Source organism: Lissotriton vulgaris, chromosome 7, assembly GCF_964263255.1.
Source record: "Lissotriton vulgaris chromosome 7, aLisVul1.2, whole genome shotgun sequence".
Classification (NCBI taxonomy): domain Eukaryota; kingdom Metazoa; phylum Chordata; class Amphibia; order Caudata; family Salamandridae; genus Lissotriton; species Lissotriton vulgaris.
The window spans coordinates 1694198733-1694225528 of record NC_141695.1 but is presented as its reverse complement, the minus strand read 5'-3'; the positions used below and the strand labels follow the sequence as shown (position 1 = coordinate 1694225528).

General features: G+C 46.4%; 1 protein-coding gene across 2 annotated transcripts in view; it reads left to right on the top strand.

Annotated features, from left to right (window-relative positions):
* Positions 1 to 3129: 3129 nt before the first annotated feature.
* NKAIN4 (sodium/potassium transporting ATPase interacting 4) overlaps positions 3130 to 26796 on the top strand; it is a 136312-nt gene continuing 112645 nt past the window's right edge. For both annotated transcript variants that reach the window (XM_086932824.1, XM_086932823.1), the window contains exon 1: positions 3130 to 3434. In XM_086932824.1, the coding sequence (XP_086788950.1) occupies positions 3381 to 3434 (54 nt within the window). In that variant the 5' untranslated portion in view covers positions 3130 to 3380. The remainder of the gene's footprint in view (positions 3435 to 26796) is intronic.

Sequence of the window (26796 nt, the reverse complement as noted above, 5' to 3'; positions counted from 1 at the left end):
GAACCCTGGTCCCGGGCCGTCCTCTGCTCTGGGGGGTCTGCCGCCTCTAACCAGTGAGCCACACTACTTCATGGGGTGTTGAATTGCCTTCCGGGGCCTTCCAGACATGAATCCAAAAACCGTTAACCTAAGTTCAAGAAATATGATGGTCTCCTTGCTATGGTTAAGGAGAAAGCTGAGCTTCCGATCATGTTGAATGATAATATGGAAAAAGCTTTAAGCTCATCATAAATCTATGACCGTTTCTTGGCCGTGAAGGTGTCGGAGAGGAATTTGTCAATGGTCACACACAATTTTTTGTATGTGTTTAAAACCTTTCTTGGCTAAATGCCTTTGATCAACCACTCCACTTCCTTAAGTGGGATTCACATTATCAATAATCTTAAACCTTAGTATAATATTTAATATGAGTAAAAGGATACTCAGCAGCAAGATCACCTCTAATGATTCTTATTTGCAGTCATAAATTGGAACATGTGTGTGTGTGTGTGTGTGTGTGTGTGTGTGTGTGTGTACGTGCTTTACTATGTGGCCACTTGTAATTTTACCGATAATGTGCCAGTGTGCAAGACTATATGTGATTAAAGTGTTAAAGTGCCTGTGTGCAAGTCTACAGTGCAGGTAAAGTGCCAGTGTGTAAATAGTAACTGCTTGATAGGCGGTTAATGCCATAGCATGACGGAATAGGAAGCGGCTAATGTCGCTTTCCCTAGCAGCCAATCCTTGCATGCCCATTTACCAGCTCACAATTATTTACATAACTTGACGGGGTTGGCGGAGCCTCATGTCAATTTCTCTGGCAACCCTTCCCAACTGGCCCTAAAACCTACTAGGAGCGTATCAATTGTCTTCACAGCCCCCCCCCCCCCCCCCCCCCCCGCCCACCCCGCCTGATTCACCCAATACCCGACTTATGCACAAATCAGGTTTTTGAAGATGGCCAGGAACTACATTAATCTAATGTTTAACATTCTATTTCTTGGGTCCAGCGACTCCACTAATGCATTCCCGCAGGACCTGATTCCTGTGACAATTAACTCTCTTCTTAATAGGCTTCTTCGCTGGTTGGCCAGTACTGGACAGATCATAAGACGTGCAGCAGGGTCTCAATCATGTGATGGCATAGTCGGCAGTTCAGGTCTTCACCTAGGCCGCCTTTACTCCATTTTGGCAGGAAATCTAATGTGACTATCTCACCAATTCAGAGCCAGGAATGACTGGTTAACCTTCCGATGATAAGGTGCTACAAGAAGTGCTGATTCTCGTAAGATTGAATCCGATTTCATCACCAGCCACCCATGGCGACGTTTGGACAACCTTTCCTTGTCTGCAGTCCAACTTTGCAGCTTGGTTGACTTATTTACCATTTTCTTGAAGACTTGCCCACATATTTTAGAGTTCCATAGATCGCCCAATTCTAGCATCCAGATGCTGTTCTCGAGATATTTCTTGTTAGCATCATTCCCCCCGTTGTAGATTGAGTTCAGACCAAACTTGGGTAGCCAAAGTTTTATAGGCAGCTGCACGCAGTTTTTAACAGCGCTTTACAAATGCCGCTGGCCTGGCAAGTGACTGTTTTGTTAATGGAAATTCCAACTGTAGTTGCGCAGGCGAGCCCAATCTGGGTAGCCGACATGCAAATGGATTCTTGAACCTGTCTCATTACCTTTAGTAACCTATGCCCTCTAATGCGCGTGCTATACATGGTACACCAGGGCACCCATGAATACAGTGGCAGTGGGCATTAGCAGTGTGAAGGGCCTTGGCACATGCCACGTTGGGCTCCGTCGCTATCCATTTTGTACTCTTTTTGACAAGCTTTTGAGGCATGGGGCAGTGAGCACCGAGTCCTCTGCTTGATGTGTGCCCATGGGCTAGACTGGCAGTGAGGGGTTGAAGGGTACTTGTTCAAGGGCATGGTTTGGCTTCCTTCCCTGCCGACAAGACAGAACAGTTTTTCCACCCATTCATATCTGTGTGATATAACTAGGGACCAGGTTAATTTCTGAAGGTGTATTCATTAGCCAACGGTTTAACGGGAGGATTAACGCCCCCTGCAAAGGGCTATACCCAGAGTTCGAGTCGGGGTATCACGCGGGTGGACGGCGTCCCCCCGCTTATTTTACCGGGAGCTCGATAACTGGAGAAAATGGAGCAACACATTCACTCTTTGGCCTCTCTGGGGCGAGATCGGAGCTCTTTCAGACGCTGCTCACGCGCTGGCTTCTCTGATACAATCGCATCTAGGGGGTGAGCGAGTGGAGGTAATGAGTCTGATGGTGCAAGCCACCTTTCGTAACGTCACTTCCCGTCGTGACGCCAGCGCCCCCCCCCCCCTTCTTTTTTTTAGGACTTGTGCCCTGGATATACCTGTTGATAACAGCCCTCTCCCGTTGTAGGCCTGAGCAGCAGACAGGGCCTATAACGAGGGGGATCACCTTTAGCCACCGGTCCAGCGCGAGACAGAAGGGCATTAATGCTATTACAAGATTATGAACCGTGCGCCCTTTCCTTCCATTATCGGGATTGTAATGTGGGGGTTGCGGCGATGCCCGGGTCGCTTCTAAGCTCTTCCACAAGTTTGCTGACTGGCCATGTTTTGAGTCGGATCTTGGCAACGGCTTTGCTTCGGCCAGCTGGACGCGGCTGCTGGCTCACGTCATACTAATTGATACTTATTACGACAAAACGCACCACCCTTGGAGAATCACTCTTAGGTTTTAATATAGTTTTCTTGCTATTTTCTGTCGGTATATAAGTGAGGTCACAGCCTTTCACACCTACCAGTGACGCGCCCCATCAAGGCCGTTAATGGCCCGCTGACCTCCTAATACACATCCAAGCAGATGAGGCCACCGGGCCCTTGTAGCCTGCACGCCACCCTGGGGCCACTTCTCGGGTTCTTCCTGACCCACCCCCCTTGCCTGTCGCTATCAGTAGCTGCTAAGAATGCCCCTCTGCTCCGCGGGGAGCGGGGCAGGTGCCCCCCGCATCCTCCCCTTCAGGAGAATGGATGGCAGTCGGCAGTGCCGCCTGTGCACAGGCAGGTGGCTCTCGCCGGTGGCTGCCCGCTGAGCAGGCATCGCCCCTTTAAGAGGCTGGCGCCCCTCCCCCTTCATTGTAGCAGCAGCATCAGCGGTGGAGAAAAGAGAGAGCCGGGCACCAGCAGCTCACAGCGTGGGGAGCATCTGCTATCGTCCTTGCTGGACCGGTACCGCCTGCGAACCCCTGCGGACGGATACCCTGAACCCCAGAACCCTCCCTGGACCGGAGCGCCGCGCACCTCCCTCGGAGCCGCCTCCGCGCCCTGCACCCGGGGCATGGTACCCAGTCCCGCCCTGTGAGCGGCACGCCTGGCCCGGCTCGTCTTTGTTGGGACCATGGGATGCTGCACTGGGCGATGCACGCTCATCTTCCTCTGCACGCTGCAGCTGGTGAGTGTGATGTGATATGGACGTATGTGTGTGTGGGGGGCGGGGGGGGGGGGGGGGCGTTATCAATTCGAACAGGCCCAGTTGGGGCATCTCAGCCCCCTCACAGCGGACTGATTTAGCTTGGGAGGCGGTAGGAGGTAGTTGGGGTACAGATGGAGGCCGTTAATGCGCGATAGGAGGCCATTAATGCGCGATAAGGCTGGGCATTGCTGCAGGTGTGAGGGGTCCCTAAGGCCTCCTGTCTCTTCCTGCAGGTGCACCGGACGGACTCGGAGGCCAGTTACAATGTTCACCTTGTATAGCGGGCACCGCGCTCTCAACGGAGTGTAATAATATTTGTTATTGTGACTCCAGTCAGCGGCGCCCATTCTGTCGACCTCAGAAGAATGAAAGGCTGGGCCGGCCGCACCGAGAGTGGGACTCGTGCCTGCATAAGGAACTCTAACCCAGTTGATCATAATCGGGAGCATTCCCTTTTCGAGAGCGACTGCCAGGCCCGTTACTTTCAGAGAATGGGGGTGAGGTGCGTGGGCATTGGTTATTGGGGGTTCCTGTGGGACCACCGAGTGTGACAACGCGCGTATGCAAGGAGGTGGGACGCAGAGGGCCATGGTGGGTGGGGGGCACCCTTCAAGGGGTGGGGGCGCGGGGCTGGGGCATCTATCCCTAAGTCTATGAAAATCTCTAAGTTATTGCAGACTGAGGGGGGGGGGTGGGGGGGGGGCTCACACATTTTGTCCGGCGGTGGGTGGGAGGGGCTAAGATTTTGTGTCGCGCCACTGGGAATGCATCTCCCCAAAAATGTCCGACCCCACACGAGCAACATGACAGCTTGTTTGCTCTCTGGGGCTGAGAGTTGGGGGCGGGGAGTTTTGATAGAGTGGAGGCTGCGTATAGCCAACGCTTTTCGTCGCTTTCACACTCGCCCTGTGAGGTGCCAGGGGCAGAAAGCTTAGAAGTTTTGCCCGGACCTGGAAGGGCTTCTCTGAGCCCGTGAAGGTTACTTGGCGCGTGGGAACACCTGTCCCTCCATTGTAGACTTGATCCGCGTCTGGGAGGCAGCTCGGACCACCTCGCAGTGCACAATATGCCTTACTATCATACGGAACGCAGAGGCGCATAGCAGAGGCTCCATATAAATAGACGAGGTTCGTGGTATGTGCACAATTTGTATAGTATGTGGACTATGCGGTTGGTATGTATGTGCATACTGCTGAATGCTGCAACGCCAGCAGCGCGTTTCGCCTACGGGCCTAAAGAAATGACCATATCACACCTCTGCTTCTAACTCTCTGCGAGCTCACTATTGAAGCCAGGACTATGTACAAGACTGCGTGTATCACCCATAAAGTCATTCACACCTCCACCCCTCGCTGCCCAGTAAATAAACCCAAGGTATCACGCGGCTCGAAACCTTTACAAAATGCTGAAACCTGCTGCTCGAACCTCCAACCTCCACAAGGGAAAGACTCGGGGCGTGATCTTTCTCAGGTAATGGACTAGAGGACGGTTGGAACTCGCTAGCTCCGCACCAGCAGCTCTTTTCGGCTCTTGAAAAGGGACCTTACATTTTTCCCTTCCAAAGACATCTTTCTCATTCACACTTCGCACCAAACTCCCGCCCCACTGCCCCGCAGGACAGTTGTAATGTAATGTAATGTAATGCGTTTTATATAGCGCTGCAGGGCATCCTGGCGCTCAGTTCACAATAAACTCTTAAAAAACTTTCAACCCTTCTCTTCTCTGCGAAGCGCCATAAAGCCACCCAGAACTGATGCAACTGCGATATACAATAAATAAACATACAGACGGCTTTCTTGATAGGCACAATAGATGCACAAGGCGTGCACAGTGCATGGCGATGTAGGGGAAACCATTCGAATTGCCCAGTTCGTGAGTGATAAATGTATATCACATAATTTACACGTGAGATTCGTGGACGGGGAACCTTGTATGTGCAGGACTAGCACAGGGCACTGGTATTATGCACAATACGTGGATGGAATGTGTTGCACATGGACGTTATATATAGTACGTGAAGGACATAGGCAGTGCCTATAAAATACGTGCAGTGAGTGGGCGACATGCTTGGCACATGCATGACATATGCATAACATATATAATATGCAATGTATTTGTATGGTGTTCACAGTGTATGCACAATTAGATTGCACATGACATGGCATATATACAATATGTATGGATAGTGGATACTGTGTAGATGGCGCGAGCAGTACATGCATGATATGGGTGGTACTGTAATTGTTAGCTTATGAATTGTATAGCACACTTTCTGCCATTGGCGTGACGTCGCAGCTTCCTTCCCTGGTCCGTAGCGTGACTTTCCAAGTGGTTGCACCGCAGACTGTAGTGTGCTTTAGTTGTGCGAAGTCGTGCAGTCGGCGTCACTTGTGAGTCACAGTGTGTGAGGTCGGACTTGTAATGACTTGCGTTGAAAAACCTGCGTTGTAAAGGTACTGCTTGGTAAAAGTTGCGTCGTAAAGGATGTTTCTCCCTCGGTGGGCACACAGGCCCATTGGGTATGTAGCTGATGGAGGCCGGGGGCGCTGTCAGGGGTCTAGCTGGTTCAGTAAGATTTGGAGGAAAGAGGGGTAGATGAGTTCATATTTTCCAACAGTCATGCGCGCATATAATGTTTAAATATTTTATACAGCAAGGAGGGCGCATGAGAGGGGCTTAAGGGGCAGTGGAAAGGGAGAGGAATGCGGATTGATAGGGGTACCGTACTAAGTAAGAGAAAACACATTATTTGTAAAATAAACAACATTTTTGAAGACTTTCGAAACAGCGAGAGGGAGTGTGTGTACGTTTTTGTCTGTGTGTGTAAAGCAGTGCTTTAAATGGGCCGGTACTGTCTGGTACGGAGTACCAGCACTTTTTTATGTTGACAGGGAGAGTGCGGGCACTTCTCAAGAGAAATGCTATACTTCTAATTGGAGAGTACCATCACTTCTCAGAAACAAGCTGGTACTCTGGTACAGAGTACCTGCACTTATATCTTTTCCATTTCAAGCACTGGTGTAAAGGTCACCGGGGAAATCCGGCAGACCCTTGACCATACCCTACTGAAAGCATTTATACCCCACCATTTATCCAGATAAATATATAAATATATTTGTCTAGATAATGACATCTTTGGCCTGCATGGGGTGTATCGGTGCTGTGAGGACCTTTTTGGTATTATGTGCACTATGTGGGTGATGTGTACCAGTAGGTGGATGCAATATATAGCACTAGGGTGATATGGACAGTGCTTGCACAATGTGCACATTACATGGATATGTGCAGCACATGTGCAATATGCAAATAATATATAGAGTGTGCACCCATATGTATAGTCTGTGGATGATATGGGCGGTGTATACAGAATATGTGAAGTACATGGGTGAGTTAAGCTGTATACATTGTTATTCTCGGTGCATTAATAATGTCCACAGCATGGGTAGTGCAGTCATCATCATCAAAATTACTTTTCTTCGACATAAAACAATACCATAAAAAGTACAGTGTTAGTGTTGTCATCAGTAGGCTTTAGTTTTTCCATATGTTTTTCCTCTGCATTTTTGTTTCTCTACTGATGCCACCTTGTTGTTATATATCCTTTATTTCAATAAAGCTTTCAAACACAAAAAAAGAACATCACAATCATTATAAAACCAGGCTAAAAATCTATGTACAATCAATTCATGAAATGAGATTTGTTCACCGCAATGAGCGTCTCTAAGGACTAGCACGAAATGTCCTGGATTAAGGTGATTCGGCAAAGCATTCAATGACAAGTTGCATTTGAAATATGACAAATTAAAGCACAGGTGAATCATTCATATGTTCCTAAAGGAGTGCCCTCCCTTTTCTTGATAAGCAGATATTAAAAAATATAGGGGCATATGTAGGTAGCCGTTTGCGATTCGCAAACGCCGAAATTCGGCGAATTTCGGCGTTTGCGAATCGCAAACGGCGTTTTGATATGTAGGTGCCACTTAGCAAAATAAGGAATCGAAAAAATGGCGATTCTTTATTTTGCTTATAGCATTTAAGGAATCGCAATTTTGCGATTCCTTAAATGCTATGTAGGGGTGCTTCAAAAATTGCGATTTTTGCATAAGGAATCGCAAAATACCACCTGCTTCAAGTAGATGGTATTTTGCAAATTCCTTCAAAAATGCATTTTGAAAAAAAATTCAAAGTGCCATGTGGCGCACACGGACATGCCCTTAGGGCATGTCTGTGTGCGCCACATGTACTTACAGGCACATTCCAGGGGTGCAACAGGTGTCCTTTGGACACCCTGGCACCCTTGGACTCGCGATTCTCAAATTGCGATTTTCTCATAGAAAATCGCAATTTGAGAATGTATCCCCATTCATTCCTATGGGCCTCTTGGCCCATAGGAATGAATGAGACACTCATTCCTTAATTGCGATTCGCAATTTGCTAATCGCAATTAAGGAATGTTAGAGATTCGCAAAAAAAATGCGATTTTTTTACCTACATTCCATTTTGCTATTCTCAAATAGCGATTCCTTAAAAATCGCTATTTTGGAATCGCAAAATGGAAATTACCTACATATGCCCCCAAAACATTTACCTCTCGCCTCTGGTGGTTCTGAGTTTCCCGGCCAATCTTAAAAAATTTACTGTGCAAAAGAGTGTTAGGGGCTCCGCAGACAGTTTCAGAAATAGTAGGGCTACCTTTGCTTGTTTAAACCTGGCATTCTTTAAAACACTTTAAAAAAATAGTTTCCTAGGATAAGCATAAAAGGGGCATAATAAAACAAAGTGAAGCGTGTCCTGCAGAGACCGTTGGTCGCAGCCGCATGGACCCTTCGTCTCTATTAACGATGTGTACGCTGCAGGAACTGCCAAAATGTGGTGGAGCAAATTTAACCTAAAGCGGGACATGAGAAATCTTTCCTGAGAGTTGTGAATATGGGAAAGATGTGGTTCCAAGCCCAAACACGATTTGGCTAGCTGGTGAGGTCTCACTGATAGTTTGGCCAGTTCCCTGTCTTCCCTTAATGCTGCTACGCTCTTTAAAAATGCCGTCTTAAAGAGGCCCTTGTCCCGGGGTAACAGTTTTGTCGGGTGGGTAACATATTTGGCGTAGCCCAAACCCGTCAGTGTTTCCCTGACTTATTTAAGCCAGGGAATTTTATGACCCCGATCCCGGGCCATGCAGTCCATTAACCGCATCGCTGCGGCGGTTATTTTTCAGCTGTGCGGCTTTTTTCTAAAAGCTGCGTTACATGACGAGCTCATCCGCACACGACCACCGTGGCTGATGACGAGCTGAGCTCGTCATCAGCAGCGAAGGCGTTAATATCTGCTTCCTTAGCATAGTTTCGGGGTTTGTCCATATTTTGTTCCAGCATGTGAGGTGTTTGAGTTGCAACCTGTCACTAATGTGAGTGAGCCCCAATTCCTCATGAGCAATATGGGAGGATGTACTCTGGGGAACGTGCAATACCCGTCTCAGATATTTGTTTTTTTCTGTTTGAAGCTTTTGTGAATCGATAAAGCCCCAAACCTCACTGCCATATAGAATTTTGGCGCAGCATACAGAGCTGTACAAATTCAATATTTGCTCCGGGGACCAACGGCCTAGCCTTTTTGCGAAATTCATAATTGCCCCTACAGAGCTAATTAATGTATTGCATTTCTCATCTGCTAAGGCTTTGAAACTGAGGCGGCTATCAAATAAGATCCCCAGATATGAAAATGCCTGCACTTTTTCCAGTCTATGGGTGCCTATTGTGTAATTAGATTTCCTATTTGATGTTTTTCCTATTTCCATAATATATGATTTGGTAAGATTGGGTGACAAATCTAAACTTTCCATAAAACGTACAAAGGGTAGTGCAGTCAGAGTACATGAATGCTATGTTTAGGACCCAGATGGTATGAAAACGACGCGAAACATCCATTTGGATCTTTTTAGAAATGCAAAGGATTCCAGATCCCAAAAATATTCGCTCTCGTTTTCCCGCTCTTTCTTTCGGCAGCTGGTGCAGCTGCGAGTCATTGGGTACATATTGTATTGACGTCAATCTTATTCTGTGGCCCATGTCCAGAAAGCACACGTGCAGTTTTCACGTCACAAGGGAGGCGTGGAGGTGCACAAGTCATCCTCTTGATGTGGTGAACAGAACAGGGCAACCCGGTCTCCCTCAGAGAACCTGTATATATCAGACAAGGCAGCACCCACTGATTCCCTAGGGTTGATCATTTTTATGTAACAGATTAGAACGGGGTCAAAAAATCCCCTTTAACACCGAGTTACAGCACATTATGTTGGGTCGGGACAATGTCTCAGAAATAAAACCTTGGGTTGTTGTGACACGTGGGATGTAGATTAGAATAATGCCACACCATTCCAGATATAGCGATACAAAAATGGGTTACAGTTTATTTTCTTAAAAATGCAGTGATATCAGGTAAAGCTACCCAAGCAGTCAACGTTTCGATCCTTCCCAATGGTACATGTGGTGGACCATCTTAAGGACAAACTATTCAGACAAACCCCATCATTTCTTAATATTAAATTAATACAGGTGATAAACCCTAGAAAATCACTTTATATTGCAGTGTCTTTTTGATTTTTCGACATTGCTGTACCACGAGGTCTTTGATTCTTTCAAATTTTAGCAGAGTAAAAACAATATGCATAGCACATATAACGTGTAATATTATTCATAGGTCACAGTATCATTCATTGAACAAACATAATATGCACAACACTTATTGTTTTTTAAACTCGTATACCACCATCTATTATTGTATGTGTAATACATAAACATTGTGCATACTGCCTACAAAGTATGCATTATCCATCCACCGTGCCTGCCAACTTGAAGAACAATCTCATGGTGTGAGGAGGGGGCGGGGTCTTAAAGGGGCGGAGCCTCGTGCAGAGAAGTACCTAGGAGGCACTTTGAAACCCATTCCATTGGCGGCCTTAGGCATGTGCAAGCTGTGCATCTGCACAGGGCCACCAAACCCCAGGGGCCACCACGCCAATATATATCCTTAATATAATAACCCTCTGAGGATGGATACATATTTGCGTGGCGGCCCCTGGCAGGGATTTGGCGGCCTCCGGCACTGTTCCCCTTGCAAACACCCTGATCCCCCCCTTTTCACTGGCCTCCGCGCTCTGCCACCCCCGGCCCCCCTCTTCCGGGGCCCCCTACCTACGCTCCCTGCCCTGGGCCGCCATGAGCCTAGAGCCGCCCCTGCCCATTGCCCGATGAAGTCCACTCCTCCCAAAAAAAGAAAAAGCTTTCTGAGGCTAGTGCCAATGTCCTGGGGTGTTTTCATACCCCTTGATGGATGTCGGCAGTTCAAACTAGGCCTCGGAAAACAATCCTGAAAACCACTATTTACAGTGGTTTTCAGCTAGTTTTCCCTGCCACCCTGTGGTATCGGCTCCTTACTGGAAGACCGTGTGTTGGGAGCCAAGATCGTGTGTCACAGGGTGGAACCATATGAGTATAGTATGGATAGCACACGCACACTACCTACACAATTCAGTTTTTAATTTGAGCCAGTGTTTTCCGGTGCTTGGTGCTGGCATTGAATGGTCAACACCAGCACTTATGACAGTCTGCACGTGGTGGCACTCTTTGTCTACTTTTCAGATGAACACAATAGGCCTTTATTAATTCATGTACATCAAAAGTGACTAATACCTTTCGCCCAGAGCCATTCTTATAGCTTTGGGGGCCTAGATTAGTCTGAGTTGTCACTCTTGTAGACATGTGCCGATTAGTAGTTGTGTTGGTGCAGTCATTGGCAGCACAGGAAGGGGCAAAGGGTTGTGCAAGCTGCAGTGACCGCCTAACGAGAGCCCTGCACGTACGTTTTATTTTTACAAATTAAGCACTGCAGTCAGTGCATCTATTACGCACATTCCAATCCCCTGTATACAATGTGGTTGTGGGTACAGTTGCCCTCATGGTTTAACCTTTTCTGCATATAAGTCGAAGCCTGGTTTCCTTTGAATAACAATGTATAGGTTTATAGACAATCTAAAAGTCACTTTCACAAATGGGCAGTTTGCTTTGTAATGAAAATGCACTTCAGTCCAGGAAATGGAGCAAGGGCCAGTGCTTATTTTGTGCTAAGGTTGCGGGTGGTCGGCACAAGCACCTACTTTTAGTGAAAGGACTTATCTTTCATCATCAGACTTTGATCTAGCACCAGATGGAGGAAATAACCAGGGGCGGCTCCTCCATGTGGGCGGAGGAGTGTCGCCCCACTGCTTTCTCGCAGTGCGAAAAGCAGAAACATGAAATGGTATTATAATTTACCATGAAACAGTATTATAAATAACATATTACAGTGAGAAAGCAGAAGGGTGGGTCTGCGCAAGGGCAGGGGAGGAGTGGCTAGCCCAATGCTGTGGGCCCTGACTGTTTGGTCGGCCCTCTGGGGCAAACCAAACCAGTCATGCACACTCTCCCTTTTCTCCATGTAGGCTGCATGTAGCCTACATGGAGAAAATGGCTTCCCCATACACGCCTGTGTGGTCGGTGCCCCAACCAATAACAACGCTGCCATTGCAGCATTGTGATTGGCTTAGGGAAGGGGAGGGAGGCTGACTGCCTTCTGCTCCGCAAGACCCGGCCAGGAGCTGAGACGTCGCGGGACCCGGGAAGGTAAGGTAATTTTATATATTTAAATTAACCTACCCCTGCGCGACAACCCCCCCACTTGCAGGTCATACCGGCCGCGACTGGAAACAACTGAAGGTAGAAAGAAGGAGGAAGAGAAAGATCCCAAAACAGTGAGAAGGAAAGAAAGTAGGGATATAAAAGAACCCGCAAGAGTGCGAGAAAGAGACCAGAGGCACTCCCTTGGAATCTCTCAGGCATGGAGTTGACATTTCTTTGAATAACAACACAGTCTCTGCATCACTCGTCCAAGCGCAGTGCGTGGAGGGAAGGATGAAATTAGAGCAGCGAGAGAGCGGTGTTAATATTGAGCTGTTCATAGGCCTCTGGGGTCCTTCACAGGTCAGCGGTGATGTATCAGAGGAGAAAAGTGGTGGTGGACAAACCTCGAGGACACGGTCAGCAAGGAAAGGGTGAATCTGCTCATTAGCGGCGTCTTTTGATATTAATAGTACAGATGGGTGGCACCTCTAAACCTTGGTTTGCCCTTTGAATCCCCTGGCACTGCCATTGCTACCCACCGTCTCTGGGTTCATGGGGGTACTGATGAAACAAAAATTAAAGAGAGATCACAGATCAGTGTTATTTTCTGCAGCTGCTGCATTTTTCCCTTGTGCTAACCCACACCCCTGGAAAGCAGGAGGACTAGGGGTGGGAGAAAGGTGTTGATCCCATAATGTCATCATTCACAGGATGTGTGATGTCACTTCCGCTTCCCCAAGCATTTTGATGAATTGATGTTCAGGACCAAGCCTCTGGTCCCCAACAGCCTGAGCCGTCCCAAAATAATGCCACGATTTAGCGGTGTGGAAATCCGCAAGGAGATTCTATACTATGGAATCTCCTTGCGGATATCCATACTATAGAATCTATAGCATCAACACTCTGAGAGCGCGAACACCCAGTTCCAGTCGTAAGTCTTGCAGGACACACAACTGGTGCCCCGAAGCCAGCTTGGAACAGATCATGGGTGTTACACTTCACACCTAGATCTTGTGGCAGTTTAATAGCAGCTGACGCCATGTGACATTTGTACACATTCACAAACTACACATCCTACTCTCTGACCCCTGTACACTCTGGAAAAAGTTGGATATTTACTACAGGTGAGGACCGGAGTAAATCCGATTTCAAGGTGGAAAGGAAAGCAAACAAGCCCAAAGTTCCTGTCTCGCAAAAGAAAACATTTCAACAATTCTCCCTACAGAGAGGAAACAGGGAAAACCTTAGCATGCAGATGTTCTCAGGAGTAAAGGTGAAGATATTTGCTCGTGCAAAAATAGAATTCACAGAACTTTTCTAGCATGACACCTGAAACTGTCAGAGGTTACCAGGTATGCATCTGGTCTTTTAGGGGCACATGCATCAACCATTTTACTGGTCGCAAACGGGCCGATTCGAAAAATGCTTGTCCGATGCATGTACCTTTTTTCATTCGCAATTTAGGTAATCACAATATTTTGCGATTACCTAAATTGCAAGTACATTTACGGAATCGCCTATTTGAGATGCATGTAACATTTCCTAAGTGTGACTGTGCGTTTAGGAAACGCTAATTACCATCAACTTCAAGTTGATGGTATTTTGTGCATGCATTAAAAAGTGCACAAAAATGCATTTTTCAATGCGCTATGTAGCACACACATGCCCGCGTGTGCATACTTACCTTTTTTGGGTGGTGCCTCAGGGGGGCCTTATGCCTCCAGGCACCCTTGGATTTGCATTCGCAAATTGCGATTACCAATTTGGCAATCCTATGGGCCTGTAGGCCCGAACTGTAGGCCCTTGGAATGAATGGAAATGCATTCCCTAATAGCGATTCACAATTTGTGATTTGCTATTAGGGAATATTAAGGATTTGCAATATTATTTGCAAATCCTTCACGCATAGGCATTTGTGATTACCAAATAGTGAAACCTTAAAATTCACTTTTTGGTATGCGCAAATGATTACCTTGATATATGTGTCCCAAAGTCCTTAATTTGCAGCCTAATGACTATCTTTAAGACTTGCGTCACAGATTTTACAGTAAGCTAATGCATCACTGATAAGGTGCTGGAATATCATAGGTAAAATCTAATTTGGCAGAAATATTATGTCCTAAATATTGTGTACAAAAATATCTCCCTATTTCAGTTATTGATGGAAAATCTACACTTAATGGCATGATGTTTTTATGTTGTGTTATGTTATGTGGATTTGTAAAGCAAACTAGTCACACGTGGGATATCAAGGCACTAGAGAAGGCGTGTGGATGTGTGGTCCCCTCAGATTTATTCAAAGGGCCAGGTCTTCAGCCTCTTGCTGAACTCAAGAAATGAGGAGGAGGCTCTGATGTGTTGAGGAAGGTCGTTCTATGTTTTTGGTGCGATATAGGTCAACAAGCGGCCTCCTGGTCTGCTTTTGTGAATGCGGGCGGCATATGAGAGTGAGGCTGAGCGTAGGTGTCTGGCAGGCTGGCGAACGTGTATGTGGTTGTTCAGGTGTGCGGGTCCAGTGTTGCGTAAGGCTTTGTATGTGTGCGTGAGAAATTTGAATTGACTGCGCTTGTGAATGGGGAGCCAGATGAACTCCTTGAGGTGCTGTGCGGGTGCGGCGTGGGAGGTCCAGTATGAGTCTTGTGGAGCCTTCTGGATGGTTTGAAGCCTTTGTAGGAGTTGCTTGAATATTCCGGCGTAAAGTGCGATGCTGAAGTCGAACCTGCTTGTGATGAGTGCTTGCAAGACAGTCCATCTTGTAGTCTGTGGCCGCCCCTGAAGATCTTTCGTAGCATGCATAGGAAGTGGAAGCAGGAGGTGCTTACTGCGTTGACTTGTGCTGTCATGGTGAGCTTGTCTTCCAGGTTGATCCCCAGATTTCTTGCGTTGTCGGTGTGTGTTGGCCCTAGGTCTAGTGGCCACAAGGTGCAGTCCCACGGCGAGGTCTTGTTTCTGAACATATCTAGGCCACAATGTATCTTCGAGACGATATCTTTGAATACAATGTTCTCACATACAAACACATCGCTTGTATACCTCAGCAGGCATGCTTTAGCCCTTTTTTACTAGAAGGTGGCAATTGGCCAATGAGGGGAGGCGGAAGTGGCTGAAGTGTGTAAATACATTTCATAGAAGTCCTTCTTTGGCCTACTTTGAGTTCAGTTCCCACAATTAGCCACAGTCACCTCTAAACGCACTGAGAAGAATCTAGGTAATGTCATTCCCACTGCGTCGCCGCTAAAATCGAGGTTCACCCTCATTTGATTCTATGGCTCGGACCCATGTCACTCATATATGTATAGAACTTGAACAATTGGGGTCTTGATGTCTGCGGGAGGGGTCCAGGGGTCAGACGGACGATTATAAATTCTCTGGGTTGAGGAAATCGTTTCAAAGTGTATGCCCCTTAAGTCGTGATGCTCATTCTGCTTAATGCAACTTGCTGTACGCAAGGGTTTTTAATATCTGCAGGTTAGCTGTGTTTCATAGTGCCACGAAGATGCTTTAATGTGAGATGTTGGGTCATGAGGGTTCAGCTCTGGCAATCAACCCTCCCCCATTTTTTCCTCTCCATCAGTATCAAGCTCGGGCAGAAATTGATATTTCCAGGCGGAAGCGCGTGATTGATGGGGCTGCTGGGAATCGAGTGTGAGCGACGGTTCCCATGCCAGAAGGCGATTTACAGCGCAGCGGTGGCACTCGTCACGGGGGAGGCCAGTCCGCGCCCATACTCGTGTTTGTATCAGTTCAGCGGGTTTTTCCAAGAAGGACAGATCACTTAAACGTTGAAGTACACGGTTAGGACAATGGGTTCCACCATTAGCAAACAAAAGATCCGATCAAATTCTAGGGTATTGTCTTCACAATATTCAGACAGAAGAGGAAGTTCTAAAGCAATGTTAGTCCAGGAGGTGGCGCTGACCCTGCCTTTGGATAAGAGATGTCCACCGCGGCTCTAAGAGGGCTGTATCCAGGCCACTCTTTCAGACTGTCTACATATGATCACCGGCGTACAAAGATGCTAATCCGAAATCATTAAAAAGAAGTCAGTGGGACCTCACGGGACCCCGCCCCCCCCTCCTCTGGACCGTAATGGACCCTTCTTCAGACCTCTATAGGACCTACCCCTCGGACCTCACAGGACGAGGTCTCCGGACCACCTCAAAGGACCACCTCAGACCTCACAGGCCCTCTCTCAGGAACCCAGAGAAGCCTCATTTGGATCCTCACAGGACCCTCTCTCAGGTCCGACACCCATCCCTCTCCTCCTCACCACCAGACCTCAAAGCCCCCCCCCCCACGTCCCCCCAATTCCCACAGGATGCTGAAGGACCCACTGTTTGACCCTCACAGGAAACTCTCTTTGGACCTCAGAAGACACTCCCCTAGGGCCTGACAGAAGACTCTCTAGATCCCAAGGGACCCCACTGTGGTCCCCACAGGAGGACCCTTCTTTAGAATCTGTCAGGACCACCCCTCAAGAACTCACATGACCCCCCCAAAAAAGCCCCCACTGGACCCTCCCTAAGGACCTCACTGACCCTTCCACCAAGACCTTATAGGACCGCCCAAAAGTACCCCACTGTACCCTTCTTGAGGACCTCACTTGACTTTCCACCAAGCCCTCACAGGTCCTGTCCTCAGGATGCACCCCCCCCCCCCCCGAACTTACAAAGGTCATTTGGGCTGAAACTATTTTGTGAAAGATTCTTTCCCTAATTTACAGATCTTTTTCTCTATTTTTAGAGTTGTATTTAGTGTTCGTGCAGCTCTACACACAGTCGTGTGGCTGCCTAAGTGAACTTATTAAGTGAACCTGGTGAAAGCCAAGCTGGGCACAACACTCTCTCCAGATTTCTTGTCTCTGGTTCTCCACATTTACCTCTTCTGTTCCCTCCTTTACGTTTTTCTCATCCCCTTTTCGCTCTTCGTGGCGGCCTCTTCGTTGCATAAAGAGATATAAGTTAATCTAACATTTCCGATCATGTATGTTTCCCATAGTTCGTGCTCTGACATACAGAACATTAAAAGGCTCAGCCATAGAAACATTCTTAAATTATTAAACCTTTCATTGGAAGAGCATTTGTAAAGCATAAAACAAAAACATTTCTGTATATGTCCTTCCTGTTTTAAGTATACCTGACAGCTAGCAAACATGTCTATTATTCTATTAAAACTACAGGGAATGACCTTTGCAAGAATGTGGCTTCCACTTTTAGGTGGCAGCGTATTTTCTTTTTCTCATCTTGTTTTGCTAGCACATGCTTTCAGCATAAACTAATGAAAAAAATAAATAACCATTGCGCCGCGCCGCCTTGCCAAAGCCAGAACGATTGGCTTTGACAATGCTTGTTTGTATGTGTAAGAGTAACTGCAGCTGCTTTATTTTTGCGGTCATGTTATTACCCCTTCTGGGATTTACCCCGTGAATTATGGCCGAACATAAAAGAGATTGAAAATGTTATTTCAGACTTTACAGCTCTTTAAACCATAGGCTACTTCCGCCTCGCCGCCGAGGGGGCATGATCTGACCGACTTCCTTCCATTCCATCGAATAAAACTTTCATCTGCCTGGAGCGCGAGGGCGGGGAGGCGAGGAGAGGCGTGTGACATCGAATGAAGGTAAGTACGTCCCTGTGCTTTCAGTCACTCCCTGTCAGTTCATGTTCCGGCCCTCTTCGGCGGCGGGTTTGCAATGAATTGCCGTTCTCTACTAATCGATTCCCGGGCTGCCGAGGGGGGGAGGGGCGTTGGGGGCTGGTTGCTATGAGAGCATTCGCAATAAAAGGACCCTGTCATCGATTGTCTGTATGTCTCTGTTCCATGTATAGCGTAACTCTAGCCATGATGATTAGTAGCGCTTTACAACCGCCTCCGACTTCCAAATAAATTCCAAATAAATACATGTACATAAAGAAACGCCTATCCCTCAGCGGGCCTGGGTTTCTGGAAAGACAAGGTCAGAGCCACTCTCGTGAGACCGACTCTTGTCCAGTCTTTCAGCGGGCAACTGGACATTGCATCTGCTCTACCCTGCCTCGCCAGTATGTATGTCTGAATGAATGTGTGGAGTCATAAAGCGCAAAGATAGCCGGAAAACAATGTACAGAAGATGTCGGACGGAAAGAAAGAAGTGTTGGGGGTGCGGGGAAAGGAGAGCGAGCGGAGTATACAGCTGCATGCAGCTGGATTGTTTTATAGCGCTTTCTACTCCCGGCGGAGTGCTGAAGCGCTTATTGAGATGGGTAGCACTCTACTCGATGCGAGTTTTACGGATGAGAAAGTGTGTATGTGTCTAACCGCTTGTATACAGAGTGACCAGATTTTGAAACCTAGAATTTGGGACACTCCAGAAACATAGAAGTAGGACTAATATTTAGTTTTGACCTTAGTACTTACCAGCTTGCTAACACGGAATTAAATCCAACGTTTGCACTCTGCTGTTATAACTAAATCTCCTTCTGTTATACAGCCAAATGAATCCCACAGTTTAACGCGGGAAAACGTCCCTCCCTTCGTGTTTAGGGGCATCTCTGAAATCAGGACTGCTAATTTTATTGAAACGGTGAAAAAACGGAACTATTCCAGCAAATCTGGGTTGCATGGACAACCTACCTGTAAGGGAGGTATTTTCACGTACTTGAGGCCCGTGCTATACTTCTATGTTTCCGCTTCCTAAAGGGTGATTTTGAAGAGAAAACGAGTGACTGACAAGGCGTTTAAACATTAGCGACAGGGTGTGCAGTAGGTCTTCATTTGTGATGACCCAACAGCACATTTTTGCGATTCACTATTTGCTCATCGCAAACACCCATGTACAAATGTGTGGTTTACGCATTTTGCGATTCCCAGTGGGTCGTAAATAGACCTATCTCATGAATATTAATGAGGTAGGTGTCAGCTTGGCTCTCATTCTGAATCTCACAAATCACAGGGATAGTGGTGGCCTGCTGGGGTCAGCAGGCCACCATGGCCGAGATTGCTTTTAAATAAAGCAATGTTTTGGACGAAAACGCTTTGTACCTCTGGTCCTAGCATGGTTGCCACCTGGCCCGTTGTCTACCAGCAAGACTATCATTTTACTGTCTTGGTCGTACAAAAATTAGGGAAACCATCTAAAGGCGGTCTCCCCCCCCCCCCCTTATTAGTACATACTTCCAGCAGAAAATATTAGCACTTTAAAATGTGTCCTACAGCTGCCTTAATGATCCCTGAGTAAAAAAGTAAACACAGACAGAAATTCCATGCTGCACATGAATACAGGCAATTTAGTTTACAGTCCTATTTAAGCATCACTTCCGGGTCTTTGCAGATTCTTAAAACAAGAGCAAATATTTAACAATGTTCAGATGGAAACCCTCGATGCTTGTCTATGGATGGATATAATTGTGTGTGTGTGTGCAGTGACCTTTGAGAGAGCTGTTTTGGCAGTCAGCAGCACTGAAGCCCTGCAGGGGGCGCTGGGGAGCCTGCCTCGTACTGACTCTATTAAAAGCACCTCCCGCCTGCGCGCCTGACAGGTGAATGGATGAATCTGTGCCCACCCTCCCAGCCTTCCACACTCACACACTCGACCTGGCCTGTAGGCCCTGGCTGTGGCTTCCACGTTTATTATGATGGGAATACATCATGGATTATGGCCCTGGGAGAGCGCGAAGCTCAGGGACAATTGCGCCTGGATGCCCCCTCTGTTCTCGTAACAAAAGGTCCCCACCTTTTAACAAAGCCGCGGTGCATGCTGGGTTGGCGGTATCCCGGGTGCGCGCACAGGAATCTCTCTGGGAATGCGGCCCCTGAAAGCCTCGGCTTTCCTCCCGGGTGGGTTTTCCACGGTGCAACCTCCGGAATAAGGGACCAGCAAGAAATATCGACCCTTTCCCGATGCCCTTTTGCTCAATGGGCGCAAAATCAATCTCCTAATGGCTGCTTAATGTGATAGCACGGGTTGTGACGTCACGGAGTAGTCATGGTCTACAAGGTGAAAGTACCTTCATTTAAGATCTTCGCTAATATATTGTCGCACATAAATACCACGATGTGTGACTGACACCACCGCAACCCTACCGGCCTTCGGTGGTGATTCTGGTATCTAATTATGCTCTTGGCTTCCCAGGATTGCATAGGCGAACCTGCTGCATCGCTCATTCCCAGCCCTTCTGACTTTTTCGTAGTGACACATTTTCAAGTAATGTTAATATTTAGCTTATATTTTGCTTTTTTATGTTAACATATACCACAAGCCAAATTGCCTCTAGGTAGCAAATCAGCAGACAAATTACACTCATGAACATTTTATGTGCGAGCAAATCTGCTCCTGGAGGTGGCGGCCCAGAGCTGGAATGTCTTAGAAAGTTGGCGACCACCCACAAGCACGGAAGTCTGTGGGAGGTCACAAACTTTTGTGAGGCTCTTTTCACCCAGGACACGGTTGGAGATGTACATCTCTCTTAAATAGGAGACAATTTGTATCAAGGGTGGTAATGTGGATGGAAGACCCCCAAAATGTTTGAAGATGTAAAGAAAATGTGTTTTTTACAGAGCAGAATATATCCCTCGAAGAAGAAAGTTAGCAACTGCAAATACACTTTTTCTAGACATTTACACCTATGTAAATATAAACATTATACATTTATTCATGTTTAAATGCTTTAAAATGTGTCTTCTTCAGTTCAGGATTTTTGTAGACGTTCCTATGAAATCATAAATTAAAAATACGTAGAAGTAAACCTACAAGCGTAATTTTATATTCCAATTCAATTCACACATGCTTGTATAGCGCATGGCTACCCTCTGCGGGCCTCCAAGCGCTCACCCCCCCCAGCCCCCCCCCCCCGGCCCTTATCAAGTCTTAGTTATGCAAACAGCCAGGTTTTTAATAATTACCTTAAACAACTTTCATCCCCCGTCCCCCTCCTTTTGGTGGGCATGTCCTTCCAGAGTTTTGCCACAAGGAAGGAGAAAGATCTGCCTCCTCTTCTCACTTTCCTTACACTTGGAATATCAGCTGACATTAGGGAGGCTGATATCCGCGATCTCCTGGGCGCATAAGGACGAACCATAGTATGAAGTGTTTGAGGGACTTTTTTATAATAAGCTCTAAGAGCAATACCTAGCGACTAGAAGTCAACTTTTTGATTGACTGGAAGTCAATGCAAAGAGGCAAGAGAGCCAGGTACCAAGTGATGCCTTGATATCTTGAGAAGCAACCTAGCTGCAGTGTTCTGAATCACCTGAAGTCTTTTCGACACACAGAGCGGACAACCAAGATAGAAGGAATTTTGATGGTCTAGTCTGGAAAGAATCAAAGACTGCACCACAATCCTCTGAGAGGATGGGAGAAGGAGTTCTGACATCTTTCTAAGTGTTCTCACAATGTCATAGCAAGAGGATGATAATTTACAGACTTTGGCCTCAAAGGTGAGATTTCCATCCAGCCAGATGCCCAGTTCCTTAATTACGGACTTTGGCTGGGGCTAAATACCTAGTGATTCCGGCCAGTTGACATTATTGCTGATCACCAACACCTCAGTTTTGTCGCCATTGAGTTTCAGAGAAGAACGTGCCATCCAGTCTGCAGCCTCCCTCTGACAAGGTTCCGACTGATCAATATTCCTGTGATTGTCCCGAGTGAGGGAGGTGATAATCTGGGTATCATCTGCATATGATACTATGGAGAGACCAAAAGATTGAATGATCTCTGCTAAACAACTGATATAAGGTCTAAAAAGTGTAGGACGAAGTAAGGAATCTGCGGCACTCCGCTCTTAAAGAGGAAGATATCCGATTAAAATCTCTTGTCATTAACCTGAAAGGTTCTATCATCCAGGAATGAGGATAGCCAACAAAGTGCTACTCCTAGTATTCCTGCGGCTGCTAATCTGTGCCGTATCTTATCATGCGAAACAGTATTGATAGCAGCACAATAGGATAACTGCCACAGTACCTCCTCGATCCAGATTCATTTTCAGTTCTTCAAGCACAGTTAGTAGCACCGTTTCACTGCTATGACTGTGAGCTGGCATCTGCTATGCTTCATTTGAAAAATTAAAATGTGCCACGCCCCTAAGCTTTTCTTAGAAGCCCAGAAATGCCAAATTCCAGTCTGCCATTATCAAGGCAGCTAAGTCTTCATTCCACCTCAAGCTTCTTTCTTCTTCCAGCACCCTACACCTCCTGCCTCTTTATCTCATCCTGTAAGATCTTTTTACCCATTGTTCTCCCTTTGTCCTGTATTTCCATCTTTTTGTTTCTACTTCTTTTCCTCTTCTGCCCTTCTATTCTCTTAGTCTGTGGCAAATGTTGATGATGAAAAATAAGTCCTGGTCTCCAAAAATGATTGCCCGTGCAACCTGCAACCACCAAAACAAATCAAGCACCAGGCCTCTGGGAGAATACCATAGTCATTCCTCAGGTGGAGAAGGCAGTCTGCCTCCTCAATTATCTTTGTTGCAAAGTTTTTTTCAAGAGGACATGTGGGTCTTGGAGCTGACCCTGAAGCCGACTACTCAATTTTGAGGTGAGCAAGCCCCATGGAAGTATTTTTGAGAGTGTGACCTGCTCCTGTCCTCCATCCCCTGCGGCATTCACTTCATTTAACCAACTAATGGGGCTAACTTGTGCTCATCAGCCTCCCGAGGCCTATGGTCTTTGACTAAGATGAGCTGTAGATGCCCAGGAATTCTTGCGCTCAACATTCTCAGGGTATCCAATCGTTTTTTCTGCCTTGAGATTATGCCGTGAAGGCCATGTTCTTATGCCCCCAGCCATTCCTGACTTCCCACATATACGCATGCCGTTTCGGCTAAAACGGGCTCAATAAGCTCATAGCCCTGGATCTGGTTTCCCGAATGGCAGTGATGTCGGCCATATTGGAATGTTTATTTATTCCTCTAGTAGTCTATCAATTTTGCACACAACCTTACATTTATTACAGAAATAATTTTCATTAACCATTGAGGAGTCCACTTCACATAAAAGAGACAGGGCCCCACTGAATACAGCCAATGGTAGAAGCTCACTTAAATCACGAGGCATCCAAACGCCCCTGCTCGGCTACTCAGCTCCCCAGGAAGGGAGTGGAAATAGAAAGAACCCTCTCTGCACAGTAATTGGTGCTTCGAAGTAGGTTTCTCTCGGAACACAAACCAATAAATGTATTCTGAATAATTTGTTAGGTTGCAGTGAATTAGCTGGCAGCCCTGAGCACCACAAAGCTATTTTAGTCCATGTTTTTCATTTTTAAACTTCAACTGCTTTGTGCTTCGCAACGCTGGCTAAACTTATGACATTGTAGGCAAAGTTGAAGTTTGTGGTTACACAGAGCCTGATAAAACAATTTTGGACAAGAGTTTTTAAATTCCATGCCAACTTTTTTGCAAAGCCTAAATTCTTCTCTTTCTAAAACTCTGGGGGTAAATGATTATCGCGATAGAAAATATAAGTCAGAAGTTGGTTAAATGCAATTTCCATTCAATTCAATATTTTTCAATTCTGAGAGCAAAATAAAAAAAATAGCAAACTATGGAATTTGTAACAGTGACAATAAGTGCGCGGTAAGTTATGGAAGAGAGAGAGAACAATTAAAGGGAAAGTAGCAATCAGGTGCGTTTGAGAATGTTTCGAAAGCTCTAAATCTAGAGATCATAATGTAAACACAATAATATCTAGGTAAGTGTTTTATTTCCTCATCTAATTTTGCAGCATTTTGCCACTTTCTCACTTAAAGTAGTCCTAAAAGGCTTCATTTAGATAGCCCAGGAGATAGTAGTCGGAGTGATATTTTGTAATGCTATTTTACAAAAAATCTATGATGAGTGATAAGGTTTATCTAACATTAGTCTGTTTTTCAGCCCTTTTGCAAGCACATTTTGGCAAGTTTTTGTCAAACTGTTGTTGTAACATAGCTTAGGTAGAATCAGGCCAGCGCCAGGAAGCTGTTTATTCGGTTTGGAGCGCCGTATGTCGTGTTTGCACTCACACCCCCTTTCCTAGTTGAGAGATCCTCAAATTTCTTGACAAGACTTTGAGCCCTATTTTCTTAGAGTGCCATTGATCATAAACCACTTGTTAAAGTGCAGGTGGGACGGGAAACATCCTTTACCACATAACTGTTACAACGCGGTACCATTACCACACAGGTTTTACAACGAAAGTCGTTACAACGACTTACGCTGGAGGGCGCTCTAGGATAGGGAATAGTTTAATTTACTATCCAACACCTTCCCTACTAGCCACGGGGACTGGAGTTGGAATAGTAAATTAAACTCTTCACTATCCAGCGCCCCCCAATGCAAGTCGTTGTAACGACTTGCGTTGTAAAACCTGCGTCGTAACGGTACGCGTTGTAAAAGCACGCGTTGTACCGTCATACACGGACTTACTTGTCTTTCAAACTCTAAATATGATCACTTTGCCCCCCAGGTAGAGTCCCATCCTATAATACGAAGAGCACTACTTTAGGGGAACAGTGACAGAACATTGCAGCCCGTAGCATCCTGAATGAATGAATGCATGATATTTCTAAGGTGCCCTTACCCTAAAAAAGCAAGTCTATGGGCAGGACTAAACTCATCAAGAGGGCATCTTACAACTGTTGAAGCAGCCAAGTTTTTATTGAGTATCTGAAAAAAGAATAGTCAGGTGTCTGCCTCCAGGTGTCCGCATTTTAGCAGCGTGGTAGACAAAAGGCCACTCTCCGTGAGGCAACAACTGAATTAAGAAACCTGCAAGAACCTGGCTCCAGAGGAGCGGAGGGTACGCGCATGCACGGATAAACAAATCTTTCTGGCCAACTATATAGATATACTTATATAGTCAGATCCTCAAAGCCATAAATGCTTGTGGTAGTAAGGCGGGGTGGTTGGCTTGGCACCCATTACCTAGATCTGTGTTTATCTTGAAGGCTTCAGATTCAACTCTTGATAGGGTTTCCTCAGCCTTTCATTCAAACTAGGTTATTATAATGAGTCCCACTGACTGCAGCCTCTTATTAAATCACATGAGACAACATGAAGCTGCGTGCACTCTATGAAGGGCACTTAAAACCTTTGCTCGTGCAGTGCACGTGTGCATCCGGTTCCTGCCTCCATTCACGAGGCATAATCCTGCCCTAATGAGATTATGCAGATCTTTATCCCACCCAGAGGCTTCTAGTAACAGGCCATGGGTCAGGAAATGGATAACATCATCACAGCAAGAGGAGACCCTGCCAGGGGCATTTTAGCTGCTCGGTCTAAGATAGGGCATCTGCATAAGTGCTGTCCAACTTAGGTCCAGGAGGGCCAGACCAATGAAAGATTTTTATGCTATCCACAAAACATGAATGTGAATGAAATATATCTAAATAGAACTCGTTTACACAGCCAGGGGTTGTCTTGAAAGTCAGAAATGGATTCCGACCTACATAGAGAACGGGGATTGGTGTCACTACAACGCATGCTTTTACATCGCATGCCTTTACAACGCGGTTTTTACCACGCAGTCCATTACAACGCATAATGCTTTTAGGCGCTGGATAGTGAATTATTTAATTTACTATTCCAACTCCAGTCCCCGTGGATAGCAGGGAAGGTGTTGGATAGTAAATTAAATATATTCCCTATCCTAGAGCGCCCCCCAGCTTAATGCGTTGTAATGGTATGCGTTGTAATGGTTGCGATGTAATGGTAGTGCGTTGTAAAAAATGCGTTGTAAGTGATGTTCCCCAGAGAACGATGCCACGCTACACTTTGAGCAACTCCACTTGCCACTGCTGATGAAACAAGCTCCTCAAAGAGATTTGGTTGGCATTGAGCGCTACACAAGACAACACACATACCTCTGAGTGTCCCCTCACCCCTAAATTACAAAATAATATATTACTTTCCTTAGGTCACACTTTTTGTCCTAAAATATTTGAAGACCGCTGATGCTTCAGGCGTGGAGAGGTCACTAAACGCTCGAGAGCCCGCTGGTCTATTACATTCTGGAGATAAACCTAGAAGCACCAATCAGCTACCTCCTTGCTTAGGTAGCGGGTGAATCTTTTATTTTTCAAGCGGGTGAAACTTTTATTTTTCAAGCAAGCCTCTGGCTCCTCACATCCTTCACCTGAAGGATCACATGTGCATGTATTTCCCAGAATCTCCTGGGTAAGACCAAGCATCCTATTTTCTGATATTCCTGGCCGAAGGGCGTCTGCCCACTCCTCCCACCCAACCTCTCTGTTTCTTTCAGCACTGCTGACCATGCCATACCACCGGTCCGACTCTTCTCAGGACCAACATGGTGGACAGGACATTAGGATATATGCTCTCCTTCCTAAAAGGCAGGTCCCATCCTAGTGCTATTAGGGAGACAAATCTTGTCAAGAAAAAAATAAGCAATTTTTTGGTTGTGATGTTGTTCAAACATCTTATTTCCATTCCTCCATCCACTTATCTCTATTCTTCCATTACACAGTGTTCATTAGTCAAGTCAAGTCAAAAATTTGTATAGCGCACTACTCACCCGGAGGGTCTCAAGGCGCTTGAGGGGGGGGGGGGGGTGGTTCGTTACTTATCAAATAGCCAAGTTTTGAGTTGTTTGCTGAAGGAGAGGTGGTTCTGTGTAAGGCGGAGGTGGGTGGGGAGAGAGTTCCAGGTTTTGGCCGCTAAGTAGGAGAAAGATCTTCCTCCCATGGTGGTTCTTTGGATGCGTGGAATCGCGGCGAG